At 39.7% G+C, this 17,681-nt stretch overlaps 1 protein-coding gene across 1 annotated transcript; it reads right to left on the reverse strand.

Moving 5' to 3' along the window:
• Positions 1–11,425: 11,425 nt before the first annotated feature.
• LOC107674267 (reticulon-4 receptor-like 2) lies at positions 11,426–15,906 on the reverse strand. The gene is made up of 3 exons (XM_016468208.1): positions 15,712–15,906; positions 14,753–14,979; positions 11,426–14,531 (listed from the first exon to the last, which is right to left on the reverse strand). Exons 1-3 carry the CDS (start codon positions 15,767–15,769, stop codon positions 13,440–13,442), a joined length of 1,377 nt encoding a protein of 458 aa, XP_016323694.1. The 5' UTR covers positions 15,770–15,906; the 3' UTR covers positions 11,426–13,439.
• Between the last annotated feature and the right edge of the window lie 1,775 nt (positions 15,907–17,681).

Genomic DNA, 17,681 nt, shown 5'->3' on the forward strand with positions numbered 1-17,681 from the left:
TAGCCAGACTGATAAACAAACACAGACAAACACAGTTAACTTCGGGCCAGGCACGTGCGCCCGATGAAACCGTCTATATAAAGCTTGAAGCATCAGAATCGGCCGATCACCATGACAAGAAATCGGTACTCAGTATCGGCAGCAAAAATCCTGATAGGAGCATCCCTATTAGCTGATGTTCAGTTTGCATACCGCTGCTCTCCTTCTTGTCACTATTGAACTCTTCCCTCTCATGATTAAAGCACCAGGTGAAGGGTTGCCAGTTATCACAAAAAAAGCAAAACAAGCCCCTTAAAATGCAGTATAATAAGCAGACATGGCAAAACTGTACCTGGGCACAAATTTAAACAATATAAAGTATTAATAATGTCCTACAAAATGCAAAAGAAGTAAATGTAATTTATTATGAATAGAATATTTCAATTTAAAATATTTAGATATTATATAAACTGATTGAAGTAAAACAATAACATGAGATTTTAAAAAATAATTCAGAAACACCTTTAAAGTTTAATTGCACATACAAGTTGCTTTCAAAGGGGTCATATGATGCTGCTAAAAAGAACATTATTTTGTGTATTTGGTGTAATGAAATGTGTTTATGCGGTCAGCCTGAGGGCAATTAATCTAAAAGATGAGTGTGTTTTTACTAAATAAATAATTTACCAAATAAAAGAAAAATCAACAAGGTGAAGTACTTTTCCTTTCTAAAGTATTTGAGTTTATTTATTATATAAAGCCCTTTTTGTCCATTTTCAGAATAACTAGATATATAAATAACTATATTGTGAAATAAAATTAGTCATACCGTGAAACTGAATTTTAGTCATCCAGCCCACCCCTATATAGGAGTATGCAATCATGTATTTTGTTTCAGGTCACACACACTCACAATGCTTCCTCAACTTCAATACATCCTTTTCATGTGAATTCTCTCTCTTGACTCCTCCTCACCGTCCTTTCACAACAGAATGACTGAAACCTAAAGCCATGTAGCATTACGCTCCCTGCCAACTGAGGCAACCTGCATTTCCCACAATCCACTAATCCAGCCAATTTTACATGGTGACAGTGAAGCAAAGTTTCTCTTTGATTCTCTGAGGAGAGAGAGAGAGATCTGTCACATACCCTCATTTTCCAGACACGCCCCTCTTAGGAAAAAAAAGACAACCACCAGATCTAACTTGGTACAGCTAGTTATGCGACCTGCACTTACCTACACGAAGAAAATCACTGGACCACAGCCAGAAACCGTTTGATTTTCACCAGCATAGCTCATATCCTCAAGTTCAGCACGTTTTCGTTCACACGTGAGTCATTGATTGCAGGTAACCTGGTTAGTGCCCTGTTCTGATTTCATTTGAAAACAATGATTGCTATATTTACTCACTGTTAAGTAAATTAATAATAGGGCATTAATAAGCAGGTGATCTGATGACAATGAATGACTCACATATGATTAAAACACAAAACGTGCATAAACTCATAAACACGATCTCGTTATGATCAGGTGAGAGGATTAAATGGCTAAAAGAAAGAGAAAAGCAGTGTGGCGTTGTTTTACTTTGAGGCGGTGTGTATCTTTTGGGTGTGTTTCGCTGCAGCTGCACGGTTTTAGGCCCTGACATGAATCGGCGTCGCGCGGTCAAGGCGGTGGCGTCGCGCGAAGCATAACGGGGCTTCGATCGACTACCTCAGTGAAACTGCAACAAAAAACTGTATTTGATTCGCATATTTTAGGCCTTTACCTGAAAACTGCAGCGAGTACATGTTAATGTCAAGTCTATGTGTGGTCACCCCCCTAAAAATACGACTTATTCTGCTAACGTTATATGACAAATGACAGCAAAGATAATTTGGAATAAATGACTCACAGGTTTAAAAGAAATCAAATTACTAGATATGGACGCGTTAGACTACCATATAATCACAAGTAGTAGTAGCACAGCTAGGCAAGACTATTAGCATGACAGCTAGCATTATATCGCCTCTTTTTCAAAACAGCCTTTACGTTAAAATAAAATAATACCACTGGCGACCTACCTGTCAGTTCATTGGCGTCGCTGCTTTAGAGGATTGGTGTGTGTGAGAGAGAGAGACATTGGTTATCCTCTTTAATAGATTAGATGATGACTTTAATCTCCGTTTCGATCTTTGGGTGGTGGTGGGGTCTTGCCGATGGCTCACTTAGCCAGTTAACGTTAGCCTGCGTCCAAACTATGAATCTTTCGCCTTATTTTTGCATTCACTCGAGCTTATACGAAGTCTATCAAGTTTTGGCTCCTCTCGATATTCGATTAAATCTATATTCTGTCGCGTGTGACCTGCTAAAGCTCGCGTAGTTTACCGCTAACGGCAGGTTTACCGTATTTTCATCCAGCTCAGCGCAGCAGCACGAGCTCCAGTCCACATCCACGTCCCTCCCAGAATGGTCTGACATCACCGCCCCCCTGTGAGCTCATTGGCCGAAATCTGCTGTCAATCCATTCGGCGCTACCAATGAAAAGGCGCAAGAGAGCGTTTGATGGGACTTGTCAAATTCATTCGAATCTCTTCTCAGAAGTTGATGAAGAGTAACGGATACCTGCAATGTAAAGGTCTGCGAAAACGAGCAGTGGTAGGACTTCCAAATCGTTCGTAACTTCGTATGGTAATACTTTCTAGCCTGTAATGAACTGACAGACATAAACAGCTTAATGAAGGATAAAAAGTGACACAGTGACATTAAATACGTGTGTCTGAGAGGGAGGCAGTCAGACAAGACGCTTGTGTTGCTCTGAGGATTAAACGGACAGCAGGAACAAAGAACCACGTAATTTACCAAAAAAAAGAGACAATAAAATAAAAAAGGACAGCTGTAGGTTAAAGTAGACTGTGGTATTTTTTGACAAATCATCTAATAGTGCAGCATTAGGTACACTGACCATTTTCACTCAGAAATTGCTAGTTAATTTCACAATTATAAAGAAACTGCAGGTATCAATCACATTGACAAAATAGAACAGAAACTTAACTAATATTTTCTTGTAAAACATTGTAAACTTTGTTTTATTTACAACTTAAAAAAAAAAAACTTTTGTTTTACAGTGTAGTGCTCAATCTTTATAAAGTCCTCATTTGTGTCTCTCCTATTATATTAAAATATGTCTAAAAATTACATTTAGGCCCAGGATGTTTAGTAAGATCTCCACCTATGTCAACAGCACCATCTTCAGTTAAAATGGGATTTTACATCATTTTAACAAAGGATCACATTGTTTTAGCTAATTTTATGTAAAAAGAAGTTTCTTCTCCTCTCATGATGTGTGTATTTGTTGTGTATTTTTACTGTCTCCATATAATGTAATTGTCATGAAGGCTTAAACTGAGATTTTTTTCAAGAATGTTTGATATTTTAAAAACAAAGCTCCAAAAAGCACAAAACCATAAAAGTGATATGACTGGTGGACCCATATACTGTATGTGCCCCCATATTCCAAGTCTTCTGAAGTATCATGTTCTTTGGTGCCAGTAAATGCAGAATGAAGTATAAAATGAGAGAAAATAAGGAGGAGATGGGAATGATTTTCAGTTCGATCTGTTCCACATGCAAAGCTGTTGTTTGATAACAGAAGACTTTAAATATTTTTCACAAATCATATATAATTTTATGTGTTTTTGTTGTTGTCCTTTTGTCACAAATTTATCACTTTGTGTTCCACAGACAAAACAACATCACACTGGTTTGGAACCACATGAGGGTGAGTAAATAATAATAGCATTTTAAACTATTTCTTTATCATTTACATTTATGTTAGTTTATTTATCCAAAGCCTGAAGGTAGGGTAATGTTTCTACTGGTTTTATATGAAAATATTCTAAACAGTCACACCTGGTCAGAACTAACATTTAAGCAGTTACATCTGAATAATACGTTTTATTTTCTTGTTTGTTTTCATTGTTTGCTTCTTGCATAACAAGCAATGTCATTCAGTGTTTACTGGTGGTTTGTAACCTACACAAGCTTATTTCTGTTATGGAATGTGATCTTGAATGCATAGACTATTCAATCATTTCCAAAATCAATGCATTTGCTATAAACATAGAGCTGAAACAAGTGTGTTTTAAATATTACAAATTCTGCCCCTTGAATTTACACTACATATTCATATTTCTTCAAATATGCTTTGATCGTTTAAATACTTTTTTCCTATAAGCCTTAGGAGTTAGGAATACTTTGATGATATTTATACAATGATGCCCCCTCGTGGCCAGTGTGTATTTGTATCATTTTGTGGCAAGGTGTATCAGACTTGTGGGCAGAAGAAAGCCCAATATTTCTAGTATCTAAAAAAAAGGTAAATAAATATGCTATTCATCTGAAAAAAAAAAAAAAAAATGCGTTTATTAATAAAACCATCACTGACATTGTTGATCTGTATAAATATACTGAAGCGTTTACACATAAACCAAAACTTTTATGCCTTCAGACTTTGACTGTCTTTATTGTTGTTGTTTTAAGTCACTTTAGTGAATATGCAGCACAATTTTAGGTTATGGAATGAACAGAGGGATTATAAACAAACAATACATTGCCACTGACCTAATCAACAGATTTCCAATATTAATAAAAACCATACTGAACAGCAGAGAAAAATCTGGGTCATTGGACCTGTCTGTTGCAAACTTTCACCTCTTGAGGGCATCGGAAGCCCATGAAACACTAAAAATGATTTTCGGGATCAGACGGTGAAGAAAAAGTATTTAAGGTAAAACAGAACATTCCAGATGCCTTCATCTCCCGCCTCAAACAATTCTCATCAAACCACAGTTACCTGATGGGTAATAATATGTATTTTCGAATGTACACTCTAAAAAATGCTGGGTTGTTTCAACCCAAATATGGACTAACCCAACTGTTGGGTTAAATTTTGGATACATTTTTAAATTAACTTTTTAACCCAACAGTTGGGTTAGTCCGTATTTGACCCAAAATTGGGTTGAAACAACCCAGCATTTTTTAGAGTGTATGCTTTACAAAAACCATCACATGATTGCCCCACTGACAGATATCTATCTATCTATCTATCTATCTACTATCTATCTATCTATCTGTCTATCTGTCTGTCTGTCCGTCCGTCCGTCCGTCCGTCCGTCTGTGTAGGAAAAAGAGAGTTCATTCTTTAATAGAGCACAGGCTGCTATAGGCAGATGAATGGATAGAGGCAGCGGATGACTCATTATTGTCGGCCATCTTGTGAGGGATGATAGGGGATCCGTGAGTGTCCCAGGGCACAACTCTGCATCTGTCCTGGGTTATTTTTGACTCACTGAGATCCTTCTACGCACTGCCTAGACAAGCAGGAGCAAAAATAGGTTGAGGCGGGAAGTAGAACAAAGAGCCAAAGAGTTTGAAGAGGAGAGATGAGAAAGGGTGGAGAAGGAGAAGAGGCAGGAGTTTAAACAAAAGAGAATGACGAAAACAGCAGTAGGGAGGATGTAGACAAGATGATGCAGAGAAAGACAGTGTGAGTGAAGTGGAAAAATGAGGGACAGAAAACTGAAAAGACTTATAAGGAACACAGGAAGGAAGCATAAATATAGTCATAGACATAATATTAATTAAAAAGCTTTAAGCTTTAATCAAAGCTTTCAAACAGTATATGTGAAGCCTGACATATAATAGCATTCTGAAAAATCTATTTTTTGAAATGGAACAGTTTATAGTTTTTTATTCAGAGGTCCAAACTGAGCAAAACTGAGAAATTTTCTGATATTTATATGGCCAAAAGATAAGATGAAATTCTAATAGCTTGTAATGTAAATCAAAGTGATGTTTATAACAGTATAACAGACTACATAAATAAAATGCATATAAATATTACTTGTCACATCTTAGTAAGACGATATTTAAATGGTTAGTTTTATGATCAAACCTCTGTAGATTTTATTGTGGGGGGGGGGCAACATAGTGATGACTGAGAATTGAGAGATGTACAAATAAACATTTCTCAAAAGTCTGATTTATCATATTTGATACTCACATTTTAACTTTTAACAACAAATTATGTGTGGATAATCAAGTAAACCCATGTTACTGCAGTCCAGTAAGTGCTCATTTTGAAATATTACTAAGAATATAAACTAAATGTTATATTCTTAGTAATATTTCAAACTGAGCACTTACTGGACTGCAGTAACATGGGTTTACTTGATTATCCACACATAATTGGTTGTAAAAAAAAAAAAAGATCAGTGAAGATTTCACAGCAAAAGGGTGTGTACCACAACCTGAAGGTGGACATTTTTAGAATTATACTAAAAGGACTTTTACTTGATTAAAACAGTATAAACTATTAATCAGATGATAGAAATCATGTAGAAGATTGTGTACAACAAGTTTTTCAACAAAACATATGGATGATTTAGAGGCCTTATATCAAATATGATACAGTAGACTTTATAGGTTAAAGGTGCAGTAAGTGATTTCTGATAAATACTGTTGAAAGTGGATCGGACCGTGCATCAAAACACACTTCTTCTAACCAATCACCAGTAAGGGGCATGTCCACTCATGATGAAGTTGCCTGTGCTGCATAGCATGTTTGAGAATTTGGGGGCGGAGCTATTAAGATAGAGGTGTGATCCTTTTGGCTAGGGGTGTGTTTGTTTTGTGATTTCAAATATCAACAGCGTTTCTCAAAAATCACTTACTGCACCTTTAAGGACACATAAACGTTACAACAGTGCTAGGTATAATAAAGAACACAGCACAAATAAAAAAGTATAGATTTTTGCCCACTTGTAAAAACATTACAAAGCACTTTTATTGCGATGAAACTACCTCAATAATCTAATAACAGTAAAGACGCAAGCAGTACAGTGTGAAATTCCGATAAAGAGGAGGACAGATATATTTATTATGTCAAGTACAGCCGACAGATGTCTAGCTTCTGTCTGTAACTGTTTACTGTGATGTGAGTCAGTGATAGGTTCTTAATACTGCAGATGATATTGGACGTTGTGAAGCATCTCAAACTCTGGACATAGCACAAAGTGCAAAATAAATGAGTATGTGACTATAGCTTCATCATAGGAAGCTCTGAGCATTCAGTACACAATAGGAAAGCTGGGCAGATAATCATGTTATTCATATGAGTGTATTAGTGGGTGCCAGGGTCTGAGTACTTATGACTCTAGATGCAGAATCAAAAGATTGCCAAGAGAAGGAAAAAAGGGATGATGCTTAATTTGTTAATCTGTTTCGTCACCAACTGTCTGGCGAAAATGTATTAATAGTGTAGTGTGGGTCGTTGGGAAGCAAAACTGAAATAATCCTCAAGATTTATACCTTCACAAGTGTCACCTAATATAGTGTGACAAAAATATGTTGCTATTAAGAAGAAAAACAGCACCAAACTGTTAGAATCACTGTCAGTTATCAGAAAACGCTATTTACACATCCTCAGGAGTCAGGCTTAGACTGGTATATGCAAATTATCCAGTCTCAATGGGTAATTTTCCAAATCACATGGGCATTAACTTTTTTTCCCCATAAAGATTTTATAGGTTACAATTTATAGGTGCTGGGACTAGTCAGGATCTCAGGATAGTGATGTACTTTTAGCATTGCCTGCCATAAGTGATGTGTTTATAAGATGCCATGTCTAGTTAAAAATAGTTCAGCTTTGGGGGAAAAAAGCACATCAGGAGACTGTCTCCTCTTGCGTTCTGCTCTGTCTAGCTGTTTTGAATGCAAGAACACCTCCTGCATGAATGGCCCCTTAGAGATGAAAGTGTGCATCTCATCTCTGCTGCTAGATCCAACTTGGATACTGATTTGGTCTTTATGCAAGCAAGACTGTGTGATCTGTCTTTGCAGAAATAAGTGCAAGCAGATGGTACTGGCAGTTTTCGAACGCCTAGTCAGTGACACTCCTGTGTATTCACCTTTTGTGGCAGCTGGCACATCACCTTGGTTCGTCCATTGTAGCCTGCATTTCACATAATAATTCACACATGATAAGCTGTCGCTGCTTGACATCATGTTGACTACCCAATAATTTCACACAGATGAAACTTAAATGCAATCAAAAATTCTCGATGATGGAGTTGCAACAATGTTTTGCCCGTTCTCAAACTATCTTCAGTGCACTCACAAAAAAGACATCCACTCATATACATACCCCGTGTCTGAATATGCATTTATCCTAATACATAATATGTACAAAGCTGTATGCTTTATATGGAGAGGTCAGGACAAATGTCTTGGTCCCAATCCCTAAAGCCCACTCTTACACCTGCCCCAAGCTTAACCATACTGAGCTGCTGGTTGGCTTGCTTTTTCACGACCAGTCAGGTGCTGAACACAAAAGAAGATATTTTGGTAATGTTGGTAACCAAACAGTTGCTGGTAGCCATTGACTTCATAGTATGGAAAAAATGGTAGGCCTAACACTTTAAAATAGGGAAGACATATTCAACTAAGAATTTTCCCTAAGTAAACTCCTAATTTGCTGCTAATTAATAGTTAGTAAGGTAGTTGTTAAGTTTAGGTATGGGGTGGATTAAGGGATCTAAAATATGGTCATGCAGAATAAGGCATTAATATGTGGTTTATAAGTACTAATAAACAGCCAATATGCTAGTAATTTGCATGCTAATAAGCAACTAGTTACAGTTAGTAGTGAGAATTACTGTAGAAGTCAATGGCTACCAGCAACTGTTTGGTTACTAACATTATTCAAAGTATCTTCGTTTGTACTCAACAGAAGAAAGAAACTCATACAGGTTTGGAGCAGCTTTAGAGTGAGTAAATGATGACATTTTTTTTTCTTTTTGGGGGTGAACTATCCCCCTAACTGACAGCTTTAATTAGTCTTGTATGGGTGCAGTGAATAGGGGTGTTTAGGATTAAGGTCTTTGCTTTAAGTTGACACGAAAACAGTACCATCAAACAGTTGAGTTGCAGGTATGTGTGTAAGATTGCAACGCAGGCAGTGGAGGCACGTGAAGCCTCCATGGTCCACTGATGAGAGCGATGACGCACTCCATTTGAAAACCGTCTGCCTCACTGCGGGAAGAGTGCAGCGCTCTGCGAATGTGTGATTAGGGCTAAATGAGTGTGTATGTGTGCACCCGCGCAACTGTGTGACTTTGCATACGCAATTCATAAACTCTCCAAATGTCTGTGGCGCCAGAATCTGCCAAGAATGTGACTCAAATATCTCACATCTCCTCTCACTCCTCTCTGCATTTTATTCACCGCTTCACACACTATTTCAGCCCTGCTGATGTCTCTTGCAGTCTGTCTTTCTCTCTCTGTCTCCCTTTTCCCTTTCAAGTTTTAACGTCAGCCACTGTTTCTTTCATCCTTTTACGCAGAGCAGTATGAGTTTTACAGCACTCTCCTTACACATGTGAAAGCATATCAAAACATATGAGATGAAAACCTGTCAGTGTGTTTAAGAGATGAATGGGAGTTGATGCATCAAATCAGCTCCCCCTCCATTTTTTATTTTCATCTCGCAACAGATAATCTTGCTGGCAATCATTAAGGAGGACATCATTAAATGCTGGGCCTCCAACACAAATCGATCCTTAGGTTCATTAATCAGCCACACTGGGCCCTGAACACCTATAATTAGGCCCAAAAGATGGAGAAAAGAGGAGAAGTCAAGGATGATGAGTGATAGGTAGGAAAATGTGACATTCTCATATCAAGAAGAGCTGGAGAAAGTGAGGAAAAGAACGGAGTGAATTGGAAAACAAGAGAGGGACAGGTGAGGGAGGGGTGAGAGAGGAGCTGATGACGTCAAACCGAGCAGAAAGACCGAAAGAAGAGAGAGTGTGAAAAAGCAAACAGAATATATAACATAACGAGAGCTTTGAGGTGTGCTGAACTGCACTCTAGACAGAGTTGTGGGAATATATTAAAGTTATTGCTAATTTATACCGAATGAAACCCCAGCAGCAGCTAGAAATTAGAAATTTGTGCTTATAAGTTTGTAATCATGTTTCATAGAGAGAAAATGCAATTGCAGCTCACAAAAGTCTGCATATTTCTGCATAAATGCACTGAACAACACACCACAGGGGTGTCCATGTGTATGTGTCAATATGTACCAGTAACGATATTTATTTGACATTTCTTTCTCATGGGGGCGATTATCAACACTTCCAAACTCTTGCTGTGATGAGCAACTTCCGGTAAACTCACTCGTACACACGCACACAAATAAAAAAACAGAAAGCAAGTCGTTGCCTCCCATTTCTTTCTTCCTCACACATATCCCCCATTCATGTGATTCAGTGACTCATTCTTCATCTAATATTCAGCGATATTGACGTGGTCGCCACCCCTCAATTGCCATCCAACTTATTGTGTCTCATTGTTGAGTAGATGGTGGGTGGGATGATGAAGCGACTATTTGCGTAACTGTACTCAGTCCAATGGGAGCATCGAGATGCAGATGTCTTACATTCAAAGGCCTTATGCATCATAAAGACTTATGCATCATAATTGGCCATATAGAGTTTACTCAGTTTGTTGATTGATTCACTAGTTGAGTAATAGATTAATTGTAGTCTGTCAGAAGCTACAAAATATTTACACAGACGTGATTCACATCACACCGATATCTTTAATCCGCAATCAGTGCAAGTTGTAATGCAAACAGGCTGAAGATTGAGCATTGGATGAAAAATGAAGCAGCCTGTTGGCTCTAGTTCTCATGGTAGATTTACTGTGGAATTGAGAGAAAAAGCACTTGAATCTCTCACCGGGACTCACACGTATGTATGTATGTGTGTGTGTGTGTGTGTGTGTGTGTGTGTGAAGCACAGCCTGCCTTTACACATGGTGGGAGACTGAAGCAAACTCTCTCCATCTTGCTGCTCTTTCAATGAGAGCCATCTGCAAAAGATAGTACAGCTTTAGAAAGATAGAAAGATAAAGAAAGGCTTTCTGAATCTGAATTAACAATAACCAATTCAATACCACAGCTGGAGTGCTTTGTGAATACCTTTTCCATTAAATACATCATCCTTTTGCATCTTTTTGTCAGCCTCAGGGGTGCGTTTACTCGTGTTAGCCGGTGTGCACACGTCTTGCATACTCTGCAACTCTGAACTAAGCTCTGAATGGCAGCCAGTGCGTTGCATGGTAACTGCATGTTATAGTAAATGATGTTGCCTTCAAAGAACTTTGCAAGCGGTGAGTAGTAGATGTGTGTGTGTGTGTGTCTGTCTATTTGTCTGTCTGTCTGTATGTGTCAAGGGAGGTCAGACTGAGAGATGCGAGGGAGAGAAGGCACATGTGAGCATGTGAGATTGTACTGTAGAGTTGTGGCCGTTGGATGAAGATATAAAGAAAGTACACCCACACCAGAGATGTTTCGTATTCACAGATAAGCATTTATTCTTTTGTCATGCTTTCTGTCCATCATTTTGTGTTGTAGTGAAAAGATTGAACAGCTCATTCTTTCACATTCTTACATTCAATTGCACATGATGCATACATTCTGGGTAAAAAGGTATAACTAATGCTTTGGTCATCTGTGAGCAACCTCACAAACATGGTCACTCGAGAGCACCTTAAGGCAGTTTGACCTTACCCGTTCTGTTGAGATATACATTGACACATCATACAAACATTTACAAGACATAAATATTTCATAGAAACATCTGTGGGACAGAAAGATCAGTATTATTTGTTTCAATACTGTCTCAGGGTAAACACAAAACAGGATATTGCTAGAATTAACGGTAGATCAAAAAATGTTTCCTATCTTTACCTATTGTTTTAAGGAACTTTAGATTGCATTTCTCTTTATCAGCATTTCCATCCTTTATCATCCATCTCTTTGCCTTTACCGCCCACATCCACCCCTGCTTTCCGTGCATTTCTTTTTCTCTTTCTCTCCTTTTTTCTCTCTCATCTTGTCCTTGCCCTGTTTGTTTTCCCTAAAGCATTTCGATTCTTTATTGTAATTCGAAAGAGGAGGAATAGGCAAAGACCACCAAAGAAAGCCATTGCCTTCAGCAAGCCCACCAAGAGCAGCCCAGTCTGTATTTGCACCTTCTTTCCTCACATGTTCATGACCAATAGTAGACAATCTGAATGTCGACCAATCTGTCAGTAAGTGTATTTTTCTGATTTTCCAATCAGCTTTTCCACAGTAGTCAATTCATTTCAAGAAACAGCCTTTCCACAGTGTCCTTCATATATTGCCTTGTCTTGGATTCAGTCCTAGTTTTAACACTTTGCCAATTGGTTTTTTTTTTTTTTTTACTATAGCTGCAAGCTGTTGACTGGTTTGATTTAAAATCTATACTTTAAATGAGAAAGGATGGAATTTGCGAGAATATCCAGATAAAATCCATTACACTTGAATTTGAAAAGACGAATAAACAAAGGAAAGTCTTGGAACAATGTAGATAATGTATTTTACAGCAATGACTCAACATATTAACAGTATTTTAAAGACATACAGTATAAAAAAAAAGAACATTCTCACACTCTCACATCATCGACTGATCTTTCCATGCACTGACCATAGAAATAATATCATAGATGTTACTCACAGTGACATTCTTGGCCATTCAGAACAGTGACAAACATAAGGCCTTTCATAGCATTATTTACAGCTCCCTCTGCCAAGATGTCATATTTACACAAGTGATAATTGCTGTCATAGCTGGTGGGTGATGTAATGAATTATTTCGCCTTTTCTTGTGCGTGCTCTCTGTCTCTGCTGTGCATGCTTTCGCTCTCTCTGTGCATCTTAAATTATAGCTGTATTATAGCAACACCGCCGTGCACGCCGTTCCTTTTGTGCTTTTCGAGCCCTGAATGATTTTGAGACCCTTCTGTTATAATAGATGAAATATAACATTCGATCGCTGCGTTCCAAAGGGAATCAAAAGATTTGCTCATTATGCTATTGTTACCAACTAACTACTGAAATAATGGAGCTGTAGTGTTGTTAGAAAGAGAGTGTCATAGTGACATCACAAGCTATAATTACAACTTTCATAGAAGCACTTAAGAGTGGATAAAAAGTCTAAAATCATACAAATATTGTACGTAAACCTAAGATGGAAATGTCTATCCTCTGTCTGCACTGACTATGACAGAGATGGCTTAGAATACACTTGTCCTCAAAAAAAGAAGGACCGAGTATCTGCCTAACTGACCAAGCCCTCTGAACAGCTTTCATTAGTTTCCATTAAGGGCCTGCACTGCCCAACGTTCCCTGCTTACCCACTGTATCCTAAATCAGTCTAGTGCCCTCTAGATACCAGGAACTAGAGGCTCAAACTGAACAGAACAAAGATACAGGTGAGGCTGATAGTAAACAGGAATCAAGGCATTGAAGAGTTAAATTGAGCAAACAGGATTTTTCCTCCAGAGAGGAGAAAAAATGAGGGGAAAGAGGGTTCTTCTGAGACCGACAGATTCAGCCAAACAGAAGATGGATGCAGACAGTCAAGACAGACATGGAGAGTAGCAAGAGAACAGAAGATGAGGAGCGAGAAGAAGAGGAAGATGGTGGCAGAGAGTCGAATTCGGGAGGGCACTCAAGCTCAAAGCAGCGCAGAGAGGTGATGCCCGCATCTTCATTGCCATAGTTGGCCCAATACTCTTCTGGGTCAAGCTTGGGAAGAAGAGCCTCTTCCTCCCCAAGCTCATACTTTGTGGATGTAGATGTGATTGAGGGATACTGGGACTTGAAGGGGTATGCCTTGGTCTCGGAGCTCTTCTCAAAGATGCCCTTGGAAGTGCTGACTGGCTTGTTCTTGGAGAACCACCAGCGGGTCTTGGTGCTGAAGGTGGTGGTGGTGGTACCAGAGAGGGAGCTGGGGTCAGGAAGTGGGCACAGGGCGAAGTCCATCTCCCTCAGGAAGCGCAGGTCCTCTCCACGACGAGAAGCAGGTGAAGCGCAAAGAACCTCGGAGCTGGACAAACGGGCGCCTCTGAAGAACTCCCACAGGGGACGAGCCTCGCAGCCGCAGGCCCAGGGGTTGTTGTTCAGCCGCAGGAACTCGATGGAGGTGATGTCACGCATGGCTTGACCGGGCAGCTCTGCCAGGGAGTTGTTGAAGAGGAAGAGCATGGTGAGTCGGCCCAGGTCCCGAAAAGCACGGCGATTGACCTGACGGACCCTGTTGTCGTGCAGCAGCAGACGGTCAAGGTTGACCAGGCCATGGAACACATTCTCGGACAGAGTGCGGATGCGGTTGCCGTGCAGGAAGAGCTGGCTGAGGTTGATCAGGTCAGCGAAGAGATCGTCCTGGATGAAGTGGAGCTGGTTCTCCTGCAGGTAGAGGAATTGCAGGCTGTAGAGCTTGTGGAAGATGTCATGGGGAAGGGCGGCCAGCCGGCAGCGGTGCATGTGTAGGCTCTGGAGCTTCTCCAGGCCACGGAAAGCTCCACCCTCAAGGCGGTGCAGGTGAGGGTTGTCGCCCAGATCGAGCTCCTCCAGATCGCGCAGCTCGCTGAATGCACCGGCCTCAATCCAGGTGATGTTGTTGGAGAAGAGCCACAAAACCTGGTATGTGATTAATTGATAGAAATAAAGGAAAGGAAAGGAAAGGGTAGAGAGAGGAAAAGGTAATTAGGTGAAGATATTGAGAAGGAATACAAAATTAGTAAATAAGACAGTTAAAAGGACTGGTATCTCATAAATATACTCTCAAATGTATATTTACAAATGTAAATATTAAATGTTTTATTCTGTCCCACACATAGAGCCTTCATTCACATCCTTACCTGTGTGCCAAAAGCGAAAGACCCCACTCTCAGTTCAGTGATGCGGTTGTTCTGCAGAAAAACGCGCTGGGATTCGTAGGGCATGCCGTGGGGCACAATAGTGAAGTTCTGCGCCTGGCAGCTCACTGTCATGGGGGTCGGGTAACACACGCACCGGTGAGGGCAGTTCTGCGCTGGCACGGGTTTTACCACGACCAGCCAGACAACCAGCCATAGGGAGAGCGTGCCTGATGGAAAGAGAGGAGTGCATCACATTACAAAGTCTTAATAACTAACGCGCAATTTCCCTGCTCATTGTCTATAGAGGAGAGCTCTCCAAAATGGTCTTTAAGTCTCATATACATTCATTCATGATAATAAAATTATTTGATGTTGAAAAATTCACGAACCTCCAAACGAATTTCTACAAATGCACTAAAATGTTTTCATCATTGTAACAACATATTGGTTTCCATCCATTTACGTTATGACAATAATTTATCTCATTAACACATGATTTTAGAAGTTTTCGGAGTTTCGGCTCATAAGTAATTCAGTTTGAAGTGGTCGAAAAAGTGCGATTTAGCTTATCATTGCAGGTTGTAATTTTGATTTTATTTTTTACATTTTTACAACCCACCATTCCGAACATTATTCTCTCTATCTCCCTGAATCTAAATATAATTCCAAGTTTAACTTTAAACTTTTAAATATATGCGTACATTTGGTAAGACTCTGAATAAAATCATAATTTAAAGCACTGATACATAAATGCTAAATATTTTACGCATCAAACACAAAATATACTCTAACCATCTGTAGCTGCATAAAACCAAGCATTCTCGAAAGCCTGTTTGATCATATTCTAAATCCTTAAATTATTTTTAAATGCATTTCCATTACTTAGGATACTTACGAAAGATCAGCATTTCAAAAGCATATTCACAATAAAGATGAACAGAGAAGAAGCAGAAACTCACTTTTAAAGCTGTGCGCAAAAGAGCTGCGTTGGCTCCGCGTAAAAGTTGATGTTTCCATTCCGAACCAAAGCCGAGAGCGAGTTAGCCTGAGGAGTTTAGCGACTGATTCCCTGCTATCTCCGCTGATGCTCTGGTTCCTGAGTCGGAGCGACTGAGAGAGTGCCGAATGATGGGTCCCGGGCTCAATTTATACCTGAGCGCAGCGCGCGCCTACGGCTGTGGGCACCACGGAATCTCTCCTACGTCACCAGTCGGGTCAAGCCCAAGCGAGGGTGGCAAACGGAAAAGGCGGTGCGGAGAGAGGAGGGGAGGGCTCTCGCGTACCAGTTTGGACAGAGGGAAGTCAGACGTCTTAGCTCAGAGTTACGATTGTGGAGACGTAGTTGGAAAGGGCGGGGGAGCGCAGGCACGGCGCCCGGTGATGACTGAACGGAGAGCATGCGAGGAGGAGCGCACGAGGCACATGAAAGAAGCACACATCTCGTTTCTTGGCTTTGCATATGCCTCCCTTTGGATTATGTTGTCCTCCGCATTATCAATGAGACGCCTGAATGAAACAAACGCATTGTTTGCAGGAGAGACTTTATGCTCTAGGGACACAAGTCATGACTTCAAATATAGAGAGATGAAGCTTTAACACTGAGTTAATCGTTAAGGGATTTGATAATGGATGACTAAAGAATGCAATTACTGTCACTTACTGGAAGGAAAGACAAACCAATACCAAATTTGGTTTCAGCATCTCCTATATGGGTAGCTTCCTGGAATCAGCCAAACTATAAGCCATTTTCCTTTGAGTATGTTATTTACTCCAAAGCTTTCTGCGTTATAGGTATAGGCTGTGTTTACAAGTTCACACTAGTTCATTCAAGGTTCACACAGAATCATTAAAATAAATAATTACATATTTTGTGACAATTATATAATCATTGCTTTAAAAGTGTTTATGTGAAAAATGATTATTATGCTCATACAGCACAATTCCTTTATAACACCCATGTAAGGGATCATGTAAAGTCAGCCATTCATTAATGCAAAATAAAGCCAGACAGGTTGATCAGGACCCTGGCACAAAAATAAACAAATAAATGGACATGAAATATTGATTTGATTCGAAATTATGTTATTATGTGAAAAGAAAGTGTGTCTAGGAAAACAGAACTCAGTCAATGAGGGGGGGGTACCTTTTTAAAAGGTACACCTTTGTACTTAAAGGTTCCATATTGATACCTTAAAGGTTTTGTACCTTTTTTTCTGAGAGTGTAGACTATGAAGAGACCAAACAGAAGCCCAGCTTTGTAGGAAACATAAGATTTCAGGGTGAGTGGTCAGTTACCTTGGACATTAGTCAATATTTGTCTGGTCAGTGCCACGACTGACCAATCAGAATCAAGTATTCCAGAGATCTTTGTAATAAACAGACAGACAAACTGAAAGACAACAGAAGACCCGAGGATGTCCATGTTTTTATTTAGCACCTCCTCCATTCGCTCATGTTCTGGACACTTCTTTCTTTTCCTCCCTCCCTCTCCACCTCCACAAAAACACAAGATGACTGGACGAACAGGCTTTCCTCGGTCCACCTACACCTACCAGCTGGATGTGTGAGTGTGTGTGAGGGTTTTCATGTCTCCTGTATATTACCCTATCGCCAACAGTCAGCCGAATGAATGCCATGACTGACAGCTTCTGGGTTGTGGTACAGTTGTGTATGAAAATGAATTACAAAGCAACAACAAAAAGACTGTGACAGAGGAAGGAAAAGACTAGGAGGAAGTACAAAGTATGGTTGCAAAGGGGGTTTGTGGAGTTAAAAGCAAGGCAAAGAAGCGACACATGACTCATAGATAGTGGAACGAGAGGGATATGGGACTGCACTTAGAGGGATGTTGCGCATAAGGCTTGATTGGTGTGCGGGCCAGCAGCCTAATGTATTAAAGCTGTATCCCTGTAGTGTTCCAAGAGTGGCT

This window comes from Sinocyclocheilus anshuiensis, unplaced genomic scaffold (assembly GCF_001515605.1).
Source record: "Sinocyclocheilus anshuiensis isolate Anshui unplaced genomic scaffold, SAMN03320099.WGS_v1.1 scaffold728, whole genome shotgun sequence".
In the NCBI taxonomy this organism is placed as follows: Eukaryota; Metazoa; Chordata; class Actinopteri; order Cypriniformes; family Cyprinidae; genus Sinocyclocheilus; species Sinocyclocheilus anshuiensis.

What these genes read in the sequence shown, in the direction of transcription:
- LOC107674267 (XM_016468208.1), bottom strand. Translation starts at nt 15,769, where the DNA reads ATGGAAACATCAACTTTTACGCGGAGCCAACGCAGCTCTTTTGCGCAC. An exon ending in TTTTGCGCACAGCTTTAAAA is followed by an intron (nt 14,980 to 15,711) that starts GTGAGTTTCTGC and finishes TCTTTCCATCAG; the next exon opens with GCACGCTCTCCCTATGGCTG. An exon ending in CTTTCGCTTTTGGCACACAG is followed by an intron (nt 14,532 to 14,752) that starts GTAAGGATGTGA and finishes ATCACATACCAG; the next exon opens with GTTTTGTGGCTCTTCTCCAA.